The sequence below is a fragment of the Aethalodelphis obliquidens genome, unplaced genomic scaffold (assembly GCF_003676395.1).
Source record: "Aethalodelphis obliquidens isolate GAN/ISIS:26980383/991018 unplaced genomic scaffold, ASM367639v1 scaffold5, whole genome shotgun sequence".
Taxonomy (NCBI): Eukaryota; Metazoa; Chordata; class Mammalia; order Artiodactyla; family Delphinidae; genus Aethalodelphis; species Aethalodelphis obliquidens.
In genome coordinates this window covers 40907444-40919475 of record NW_020837949.1, presented here as the reverse complement: position 1 = coordinate 40919475, position 12032 = coordinate 40907444, and the positions used below count along the sequence as shown (strand labels likewise).

The window sequence follows — 12032 nt, the reverse complement described above, 5'->3', positions numbered from 1 at the left end:
CTGGTGACCACAAACTTCATGGAATCATATCTTAAACATTTTGTGATTGAGTGGGCATTTTTCAGCTTTAATTGTACTTTCAAAGGAGTCTATGACTCCCCAGAGAGGTCTAAGAAATACTGAGTTAAATGATTTGCCTAAAGCCTAAGGTCACATGGTCTTGGTGGAGCCAAGACCTCAAGGAATTTCTTCTTATCCCACACTCAGAATTCTTTCCATTACAACGTATAGCACCAAAATTCAAATTAGAGATATTATTAGTGAAATACTTTTTGTAATGTTTACTGACTGCTAAGATGGAAACGTTATTAAATACACCGAAACTTCTTACTTGGGAGAAATAGTTTTGGCCTGTTCAGCCGTTGGGCATTCACTCAGCAATCTACTCTGTTACAGATGAAGAAGTCCAAACCTGTTTGTTGTCTTTATAACAAGCCCTAGTACAGACTTACTAAATAAGAAATGAATCTGATACAGTAACTATAAAACGTACTTTACAATTCTCAGTAATCTACAGAGAATAATCATGAAATACAGCTTGATTCAGCGATGGAAGGCAGGCTATGAGCTGAGAATGGGATTTTCATTTCTCCTGGGCCAGTCACTTAATGTCTCAGGGTCTCCCTTCTCTTAGCTGTAAAAGGGAGGATTAAAGTGGGTAGCTTCTCAGCTCTAACACTGCATGCAGTTTGATGGGATTAAAATTAAAAGGACGACAGGAGTTTCATGTATAAACTCTTTACACACAGTCTGTTAATGTTAACCTTATTTTCCCAATAAGAAAGGCCAGTGTCCAAGGTGGCTAACTGGTCATTAGCCCCAAGTGTCCTTCTTGGCCCTCAAGAAGGCCAAGCCTGAGTCCCCCTAGGAGTGAAGTAGGGGCGGTTAGGCAGGTGGTCAGAAAGCTATGTCAGGTCTATGGTCCAGTGGGATTTCAAACAGAAGGGCCCTTAATCCTAAATTTAGGAATGAAAGAAAGCGGAAACGCCCAAGCACAGGCGCGAAGGGACCTGCTTAAACAGGCTTGGGTGTGCGAGCGTTTGGGGTGGGGCTTCGAGCCGGGAGGCAGTTGAAGGGCCGAGCGCAGCACCTACCTCCCCATCTCCGCCGCCAGGGGTGGGCTATCACTGAGAAGACTAAGCTACCCTTCGGAACCTCCCAGCCCGGTCAAGGCCACGTGATCCAGCGCCAGTGCGGGGAGAGGCGTGCCCTGCCCTCCGCCCCGCCCCGCGCGCACGCGCGCAGCTCCCGGCGCTGAAATTCAAATTTGAACCGCCGCTGAAGGCCGAGCGTGACACTGGAGGCTGTGGGGAAGAGGAGAGTAGGTTGGGAGAGTTCCCCAGCCCCGGACTTCTTGTTTTCTCCAAGTGACACACTGAACCGGCACTCACTTCTTTTCTTTTTCCGAATTTGAACCACCGTTTCGGTCGTCTCGCAATCGACACGCGAAGCCCGTGGCGATGGACCCGTTTACCGAGGTGAGAAAACTTGCGGGCAGAGCCAGCCATGACCCTTCTCGGCCCCCACCCTCCCTTCCCACCTTCTGTCTCCCTCCGGACCCACCGGGCAGAGAGCGCGTGCGCGCGCGTGCGCAGAGTGTGCGTGCGGGTGTCGGACTGGGGAAACCAGGAGGGGGCCGCCGGTTCTCTCTGCTCTGCGGCTGCGGTTCTGCGGTTTTCTTGTTCTTATTGCTGCAGATGAAGCTCTGGGGGCGGGGTGGGGTGGGGAAGCTTTGAGTCTGTTCTCAGTAGCAGTAGTGAAAAAACCTCCTGTCAGCCCCGGTTATTATATGCCCCTCTGGAGTGGATCCCTGTCCCTTGCGAGGGTGAGGTGGGGGCCTGACCAAAAGATCCCGCTGGAAGTAAAAGCCGGGTTAACTTGCAAGGTGGAGTCGGGTGTCCGAGTGACTCAGTGCTGTGTGTGCAGCCGCCGCCCGGAAATGGAATGGAATGTGATTTGCAGGGTTCCTGTGGCCCGCAGAGGAGCCGTGCATTTAAGGATGCTGTGAACGAAATGACAGCAAAACGTTAAAATAAGCCGGCGCCTGAAACCATTGCATCCGTTCTTATAAAGTCAATAGTTCCTTCAGATTCTATTGCTCAGCTAACTAGCAAAGAAGATTCATACCTGAGATTGATACAAATTGAAAGGAAACAGTGTTAGCCGAATACGTACAAACCAAAATTAATAGCCGACGATTTAAAAAAAAATAGTAAAGAAATAAACCTTTTTGGGTGTGTTTATGGAGCATACCATTACAGCAATACTTCACTCATCTTTTGTTCTTTGGAAATTAAATATGGATTAATTACATTGTTATTGTGTCGATTATTTGTCTAGCTTTGGCTTCTTGTTGACAAGGTACTTTGACACACTCAGGAATTTCCACTCCTTTTCTTCCAGGACAGTTCCTCATTTTTTAGGTTGTTGTGCAAGTTTCAACTCAAAAAATAACAGTTGCTGCAAAGTGAGCCTAAAAATGTCTCTGCACTAGATTGAAAAATTGAATGGAGAGTGGTAATACTTTTTTTTTTTGAGATGTACTTACAATCCTAAGATGTTAAAAGTTTCAACAATTAGAGTTTGCTTGTGTTCAAACACAACAGTGTTTATTTTTGTTTACAAATTCTCAATCATCTCTGGGAGAAAACACATCAATTCGTTAACCTTAAATATTCTAACAGAAAAATCCTGAACACATTTTTGTATTAGCTTTAAAGAATAGAGCTGGTCGTGCACTACATATTTTTCACTTACATTGAAGTTAAAAAGGATACATCATGTTCCAACTTAGAATAGGATTCCTTAAAATATTAGCCCTATGTGTTCTGAATATTTTCATTCTCCTAGGTAACTGACAGGACAAAGCATTTTGAAGGTTGGCTGAAAATTGTACTTTGTTTTACTTAAAAATATTATTCTGAAGCTAGTACAAATCTCAGTTGAAAGAAACTTTTCTTTAAAAGAAACTTCATTTTAGAGTGTGCTCATAAATATGTATGGTTTATGTTATGAAAAATTAGATCGGTTGCAGTTGGAATAAACAGCTTTGACATCTTTTCCTTAATTGGTAATGAGTGAACAATTTGAATTGGTTCCAAAGATTAGGTGCTTAATTATAGCATTCATAACATTTTTGCACAGTGAAACTAACTGGTACAGTTCCTTGTCTGAAAAAAAAATTGGAAGTCAGTTAAACTGACTTTCTCACCCAGAGTTCCTTATCAGAACCATAGAACAGGGAAAATTATTTGAGAGAACTGTTTCCTCAGTTTTCCCAAGGGTGATTCTTAACCAGACCACCCTACAGGCATAGGAGAGATGTTAATTAATTACATTAATGCCAGGGCGTTAGGGATTAATTCTCTTGGTAACTCTAGTTGAGAAAGGCTACAACTATCCTAAACTCTTGTTTCCTCAGACAAGGCTGTTGTGCAGTGGTTCTCTCCTCCCTGCTGTCACTAGTGCTGTCTGGCACACTCTTCCTCTCCCTGCCTCTTCTGCCTGGCAAACTCTGTTTCAACCTGCAGCTCACAGTTTGATTCCCCATCTTCAGAGGGGAGATCACCTTTCACAGTACCCTTCTCACTTGCATTTATTTACCCGTTGAACATGTTTTCTGTTAGAATGTAAGCTTCTTGAAGTAGGACTGTTGTTTCCTATTCAGAGAGATGTTTCCCTAACATCAAGCACATCCAATAATGTTCTGCCAAATTGATATGGAAGAGAGCCATTCAGTGCAAATCATTTTACAGGCAAATAATTATATACAACAGTAACTGTTAGGACATTTTAGCAATATTGTTTTCTCTATTGTAGAAAATTTCAAATATAATGCATCCACCACCCAGCAACACATGGCCGTATTGTTTTACTGTATCCCCTTCTAATCCCTCCCTCTGAATTATTTGGAAGCAAATTCTAGAGATCATATAATTTTATATGTAAGCACTTAAGTATTTATCACTGAACACTAAAGACTTAAAAAAAAATCATAATGCTACTATCACACCTAAAAAATCAACAGCAGTTCCTTAATATCATCAAACATTGTAAGTGTTCAGGTTTCCTTAAGTGTCCCATGTTTTTGCAGTTTGTTTGAATCAGCATCTAGACAGGGTCCACAGGACCATGTCTTCCTAATGTTCTTCATGGACCAACTGGAGATAAAGAATCCATCTTGATTTATGGATGAACAAACAGTTAAGGCACACGTTTACTATTATGATCAGCAGATAGTGTTAAAAAAGTTCTGTTGATTGTATGAATTTGGTTAGTTTTGCTGATGATTAGTTCTTTAAAAGAGCAATTGGATTTAGTCAAAAGATAGTTTATAGCAAAGTAGTTAAGAGTCCAGACTCCAGAGCCTGGTTCTGAATCTTGGCTTGCCACTGTTTTTTGTTTTTTTTTTAAATTTTTGTCCACATTGGGTCTTTTCTTGCTGTGCGCTGGCTTTCTCTAGTTGCAGCCAGTGGTGGCTTCTCTTGTTGCGGAGCACAGGCTCTAGGCACATGAGCTTAGTAGTTGTGGCTCACGGGCTCAGTAGTTGTGGTTCGTGGGCTTAGTTGCTCTGCGGCATATGAGATCTTCCTGGACCAGGGCTCGAACCCATGTCCCCTGCATTGGCAGATGAATTCTTGACCACTGCGCCACCAGGGAAGTCCCTGCCTTGACACTTCTTAACTATGTGACCTATGTCTTGTTATTTAACCCCTGCCTGAGTTTCTTCATCTGTAAAACAGTAGTAAAAACAGAATTTTACCAAATCATATTTTGAAGATGAAATGAGTTAGTGTGTGCAGACACTGAAAGTACTTTATATTAAGTCCTGTATAAGCATTAGTGATTGTTGTAATTTTTGTTAGGTGGATTTAAAACCATCAACTTACTACTCATGATGTCAGTATTAGCCTCTTGGTGTGAAGACCTGCTCACTAGTGATGGTCATCCCACTCCAAGACTAGCACAGAGAAACCCAGAGCTAGGTGTGCCAAGTCAGAGCTTTCTATGTAGGAACCTTAAAAGAGAAAAAGCTACAATTAAAATACATAAAGCATCTTTTCTTGTGATATAAATAGATATACATGCTATCACTGTTTTGGAGAGAGTTTGTCTAATTTTCCAGAACTAAGCGAAATCTCTGTGATGACCTGGGAAAGAATGCTGCTACAGCATTTTGAAAATAATAAGTTAATTGTTATTGAGTCTACTTTGTTTAAGAAGTCAAGAAAATCAGTAGTATCTCCTAGAAAAAATTTCTGTCAGAAATAGTTTGAGGGATATGGGGCAGAAATTGCTTTAGGACTATATGCTTCAGTTATCTTAGATTCATCCATGTGGAATACCTTCCTGATTATGTTAGTAATTGCAGTGTTTTATTATTTTTTTAATGCCTCTGTTATTTGAAGAAGGAGGTGTGTTACTTGAAGGAATGTACCTTATAAATAAAAGATCCCTTAAATTCCTGTTACACTTTTATAAGGAAGGGTGACTTACATTTATTGAGCTGTTGAGTTTATGTATTTTAGATACATCATTTCTTTACATTAATAATCTTTGGTGCTTATTAGTTTTATTTTACAGATTAGGGAACTTTTTTGCTTATCTACTTTAATATGTTTTAATCTTGAAATTTTTGAATCTAATGTAGCAAAAGAACACTTGTGTATATTTGAATGGCAAAACCACATTCTTCTGTGACCCATTACTCATAGTAACCAAAGATATACGGACTCATAAGTATTCTAACTGACCAGAATGGAATGTGGGCGTGTCCATGAATGAATATAGTTAGTCTAGTTTTGTATCTTGGGAGTGATATATTTTATTGTGGGGGAAATTATCAGACATATATGAATTTGTGTAATACTATCACTTTTGAGTTTGTTGAAGACTTTTATTTAAAGGGTGAAGGTCTTGTGTTTTGGAAGGCATTTGGCTCATAAATTACTCTTTCAGTGACATAGCATTTAGGTTTAGTGTTACTTCTTTCAATGAGAAATCATTCCTAAGTAGAGAGTTGTGCCTTCTTCCAAATTTAGCTCATGCTTCTTTTGCATACTCAGAAGGATTAAAAAAATTATTATTCTGTTTTAATTAAGCAACTAAAAAGGTCAGATGGAGTTTAATTCCTTAGTCTGCACTAACTGCTATATCTGTGTTTGCAGGGCAGTCTGTAAACTCCAGCCAGTAATCTGCATGCCTCCTTTGGTTGTGTTCATTTGAAAGAGAGTGAATTGTTTTACAGGGTCTTGTGTTTGCTATACTACACTGATTCGAATTAGGAGCATACATTGGGGTTAGAAAAGAGTAGTATTCACGATTCTATGGAATGGCTAAGATTTCACCTTAAAACTATTATATATTGATATTTAATTAAATAAAACATAAGATTATTTAGGCTTATTTATTTTTCTCTTAGAAAGTGTCTTATGTCTTCAAAGGACTATTATGCCAGTTATCTCTTGCCATCACCCCAAATCTTAGTGGTTGTATTAGTTTTGCTGCTACAACAAATTATTACAAATTTACTGGCTTAACATCACACATATTAATTATCTTCTGTAGGTCAGAAGTCTGATAGGTTTTGCTGGGTTCAAATCAAAGTGTTAGCAGGACTGTGTTCCTTTTGGACGCTCTAGGGAGAATCTGTTTCCTCGCCTTTTCCAGCTGATAGAGGCCGCCTGCATTTTTTGGCCTGTGGCCGAAAAATGTCCATCACTCTGACCTCTGCTTCCCTTGTCACATCTTCCCTGACTCTGAGCTTCTGGGCCGCTCTTCCCTCATAAGGACAATTGCCCTTTTGAGGCCCACCCAGAAAATCCAGGATAATCTCTCCATCTCAAGGTCATTAATTTAATCACGTCAGCAAAGTCTCTTTTGTCATGTAAGGTAACATATTCACAGGTTCATGGGATTAGGACAATGAACAACTTTGGGGGACCATTATTCTGCCTACCATAGTGGTTAAAACAACCAACACATTATTTTCCATGATTCAGTGGCTTAGCATTTGGGCTCAGCTGGGCTGGACTTCTGGTGTCCCCTGCAGTTGTATAGGAGTCTGCAGTGATATACAGATTACCCAGGACTGGATGGTCTAAAATAGCCTTCCTCTCAGGTCTGGTGGTTGATGCTGGCTGTCAGCTGGGCCATGTGTCTAGAGGCTTAACCTGGGCTTCTTCTTGTGGAGGCAGTGTTCCAAGAGAGTGAGAGCAGAAACTACAAGACCTCTTGAGGCGTGGGACTGGAAGTCACATACACAGTATCACTTCTGCTGCGTTTTAATGGTCAAAGTGAATCATAAGGCCATCCCAATTCAAATAGCTTTTGATGGAAGCAGAAAAAAGTTTGTGGCCATTTAAAATCTCATACAACTAACTTAACACATTTTATTCCCCCTTTAATGTTCATATTACGTCCGTAATTAAACTTTGACATGGGGGTGTTCATTTGGTGAATCTTGACTTAATTACTTAGGATTTCACTTTTGAAATGTATTTAACTGTTATCGTACATGGTGGCAATTAGTGATTTTAGAAGATACCTGAAGTTTTCTGAACCTTTGACGAGACTTGTGTTTTAACGCTCTGATATACGTAGAAACTGCTTGAACGAACCCGTGCCAGACGCGAGAATCTTCAGAGGAAAATGGCTGAGCGGCCCACCCCAGCAGCAAGATCTGCGACTCACGCCAAGCGAGTCAGGGAGCCACTTTCAGAAGCAAGTAACCAGCAGCCCCTGTCTGGTGGTGAAGGTAAAAGGCTTTGTGGGGAAAAGTAAACTTGGTATTTTTTAAAAGGAGATAAGCGCCAAGCGTTTTATTGTTCATGCAGAAGAACCAAGGTCTTTAGGAGACAGATGGAATAGCCTCTGGGAGAAAGATCAGCGTGTTGTATTCCAGGCCTATTATATTAGGCCTAGAACCTATCAGGCCAGAGCAGAATTTCTTAACAAATATTTCAGATTAACTGGTTGAACTTTATTTTCCTCATTCCAAAATTATCCTTAAAACCTCTCAGGGAAGAATAATAAAGGAGCACTGGGGCACTTATACTGCCGTAGTATAGAGTTTATCTACCCCAACAGGTGCCAGTGCAGCTGACCACCGGGTTCAGATGTACCTGTGGCGTGAGCAGGGCAACAAAAGGCAGACCTGCCTGCAGATGCTTGTAATTTGATGAGCCTTTTCATCCTCTGTCTGCTGAACCATCTCTCTCAGGCTGGGCACAAAGTACAGGTTGTTAATCTACAGAACTGGTGAAATTAAACAGAAAAAAAATTAAGCAACCCCCCCCTCCCTACCCCCAGCAAATCCACACGCACCTGGAAGCTTGTCTGATTCTTTCCTAAATCCTGGCATCCTCAGCCTACATCAGTCAGCTGGCTTAATCTTTTCCTAGCATTTGGAATAATCTGGAGATGATCATTTCCCTTAGTATAAATTTAAAATACATATAGAAAAAGAGTATTACAGAGGACAAAACCAATATTACAAAAGAGATGAGGGCATAGTGCTGGCTCCCATTATTTTGTGAGCTAACCATAGACGGAGAGTTTATTTTTGTGTGTTAATACATTTTGAAGGGAGGGAATACCGTATATATTACATAGGAAATAGAGGCCTGGCTCCAGTCCAGGATCTCTTCATCGTGGCATGGGTTTATGCAATCAAATATTGAGTACTATGTACTTGAAAACCAGTGGTTGGAACTGTGTTTTGATGCTTAAATGGAAAGATTTACTGTTATAAGCAATGTAAACTCAAAGAATTATTTACTTTCAGATAGTGAAGCATGTTAAATAGGAATACGTCCAAAAAATGATTAGATAAGTTTGTTGAAAATATACCCTTAAATGATTGCAGAAGACTGGAAAGTTTCATGATGTACATTTAATTAGATTGATGTTTATGAGGGCAATCATGACTTCCCACTAATCATACTTCGGTTACTACCAGAACAAGAACACTTGGTTAGACAGCCAATGAAACTGACCTCTTATGGAATTTACATTCCTACCTTTTAAAGTATTAGTTTTCGAGGAGATATATTAAAACTCATTCTTGGGTAAAAATTATATGCCTTGTGTTTGAATAGCTCCTTTTTCTTTTAGGACTTTTAAATTTATTTATAGGTGTTCGTGGAAGTTTAAAATGTAAAATGTTGTTAAACGCTTGTGCCAGTGAATTTGTTTGGTATTGACCAGATAATTCAGTAAGGTTTTGGTTCTCTGCCTCCTAAACCTCAAGCCAGGTGCCCTTCTACCCTTGTTTACTATTGTTCATGAAAGATTGTTTTTAAAAGCAGAAAGCTTGTGTCTACTCTTAGCTCAGCTATGTCACTTTAAGCAGGTAACTTGATTTCTCTGGGCCTGATTTTTCTTATTTAAAAATGTGGTGATTGGGCTGTATGATCTTTAAAATCCCTTAGAATATTTGCTTATTCTGTGTGTGTGCACTTTTTATTTCCTAGTGTCTTAAGACCACATAGAATATTATGCATATCTCTTGAGGATGTTATTTGAAGATTTTTTTCATTAAGGTTTTTTTAAACCATAAATTATATGTTTGTTTAAAGGGAAATCTCTTATATCATATTTCTAAGTTACCGAAAGAAAGTAGAATTTTACGTATTTCTTGTTGTGAGTAAAATCATTTAAAGGAACAGAGAGACGGTGTTTTATTAATTTGTACCTACTGTAAGTTTTTCATGCTGTGAGGAATTACAGAATTTTAATTTTTTTGTCATTTTTAATCTAGAGAAATCTTGCACAAAACCATCACCATCAAAAAAACGCTGTTCTGACAACACTGAAGTAGAAGTTTCTAACTTGGAAAATGAAAAACCGGTTGAGTCAGCTTCTGCAAAACCTTGTTCTCCAAGTCCTATGTCTCCTCAGGCGCAGCCACAAGCGCCAGCTGGTGTCAGTGATTGCGTGGCCACCCCGGCATCGCTGCTGGGAGTTAGGAGAGGGCTAAACTCAAGATTGGAAGGAACTGCAGCCTCCTCAGTCAAAACACGAATGCAAAAGCTGGCTGAGCAGCGGCGGCACTGGGATAATGATGATGTGACAGGTATAAACTATGTGAATGGTGTGGTCCTTAAATCTGTGTCAGTACGATTCAGCTTGGTATGTTGAAAATTTTATGTATCAGTTAACACATGAAAGGTCAATGCTTTTGATCTATATCCTGAGTATCCATTGCTCGCAAATGGTTTGTATAGCAATATATATTTATCAGTTGGTTGTGTTCTCATCGAAGTAGATGATGATGAGGTTCTTAGACTGGTTCACAAAACCCTGATCTTGTAACGGAAACATCTTATATTTGCAATAAAAACAGGAGAGAATAAACTATACTCTTGGCATTATCAGCATTGCTGCCCTTCAGCTGTGTATTCAAGAAATCCTATTTCATGGATTCACTAATTAAATAACCTTGAGTGACTAAGGTATGCAATGCTGTTCAATAGGGGAGAAAGAAAACTTCAGAAAACATTTCTCGAGCACCTGCAAAGCATGTTTTCATGCTAAGATGCCAGAGACAGATAAAGTGACCTGATCTTTGCCTTTCATGGGTCCATAATCTGATGGAGAGCTTATCTCCTACCTTGTTACATAAAAAGCCTTGCGATGACTTACAAAAATACCTATATTAAAAATGGGAAAAATGAAGAAATCAAGGTGAAGAGAAGGAAAAACAAAGTGAAGGGTAAAGTTAGTTTATTAAATACAGGCCTTAAGGTCCTCCTCACTTGCTAGAGATGGTTCAGAACTTGCTAGCAGCAAGTGCAGAGAGGTGAAATGCTATCAATTACATGACTAATGTTTATTAAAAAACAAAACAACAGAGCCGTGGTTGGCACTAAGACCTAAGAGAACTTTCTTCCCTGGGTCCTAAAGATAACTGTGGGAGCTAGTGAAGGTGTAAGGTTTCTCAAGGTAGGCAGATAGCTGGCTCCAGGCTCATTTCAGTAAATGCAGTTCTAAAGTGAGCCAGCACAGTGCAGGTAGACAGCTCGGTGACGACTGGGCCTTACCCGAGGAAGCCAAGCTTTGGCTTTCAGCCCAGCTCCTATGGATCAGAATCATTCAGACCACTGGACTGGAATCTCAGGAGTGCGGTGGAGCCCTGGGGTGTGCTTTTTATTCCTTCCTTCCTTCTTTCCTTCCTTCCTTCCTTTCTTCCTTCCTCCCTCCCTCCCTCCCCCCTCCCTCCCTTTCTTCCTTCCTTCCTTTCTCTTTTTTTAAAGCTCTGTAGGTAATTCTGACACATAGCCAGAATTAAGACCAAGTGTTCTGAGGAAATGGATGGGCTACATATATTTCAGGCAGTCTTCCATAAATATCAATTCTTTTAACTGAAATTTTGATAAGTATTGGATAGAAAAACATTTAAGATGATCCCTTCTGGCAGTGATGATAATCTCAAGAGCAAACACTTACTGTGTGAAATGCTAGGCGTTCTAAATATTTTAAAATTCTAATGTAGGGCTTCCCTGGTGGCGCAGTGGTTGAGAGTCCGCCTGCCGATGCAGGGGACGCAGGTTCGTGCCCCGGTCCGAGAAGATCCCACATGCCGTGGAGCGGCTGGGTCTGTGAGCCATGGCCGCCGAGCCTGCGCGTCCGGAGCCTGTGCTCCGCAGGAAATCTTTTCTGGAGAGGCCACAACAGTGAGAGGCCCGCGTACCACAAAAAAAAAAAAAAAAAAATTCTGTAATATAGCATTTAATTCTTACAACAATCTTATGACATACATACTACTTTTTCTTCATGTTGTAGAAGAGAAGACTGGGTTCAGAGAGACTAAGGCGCCTGCCTACAGTCAGCAGCAGCTAAAATGCAAACCCCAGTTGTCTGACTCTAGGGCTCAACTTTTATGACCTGCCTGATGTTTTGGGGCGTGTTTACAGCGTGCTGATAGTTCACGTTGTAAATTATAACTATTTATTTTAGTGGTGGGTGGGGTTAACCATGCTTCTTTATAACGTCTGAGGAGGCTAACCAGTAAATGTGCCTGAATAGAAGAA

At 40.4% G+C, this 12032-nt stretch overlaps 1 protein-coding gene across 3 annotated transcripts in view; it reads left to right on the top strand.

Annotated features, from left to right (window-relative positions):
* Positions 1-1230: 1230 nt before the first annotated feature.
* ANLN (anillin, actin binding protein) overlaps positions 1231-12032 on the top strand; it is a 55165-nt gene continuing 44363 nt past the window's right edge. Inside the window, exons 1-3 of one of the 3 annotated variants that reach the window (XM_027102182.1) lie at positions 1231-1478; positions 7603-7756; positions 9761-10075. In XM_027102182.1, the coding sequence (XP_026957983.1) occupies positions 1461-1478; positions 7603-7756; positions 9761-10075 (487 nt within the window). In that variant the 5' untranslated portion in view covers positions 1231-1460. The remainder of the gene's footprint in view (positions 1479-7602; positions 7757-9760; positions 10076-12032) is intronic. The other 2 variants (XM_027102181.1, XM_027102180.1) reach the window with 2 other exon arrangements.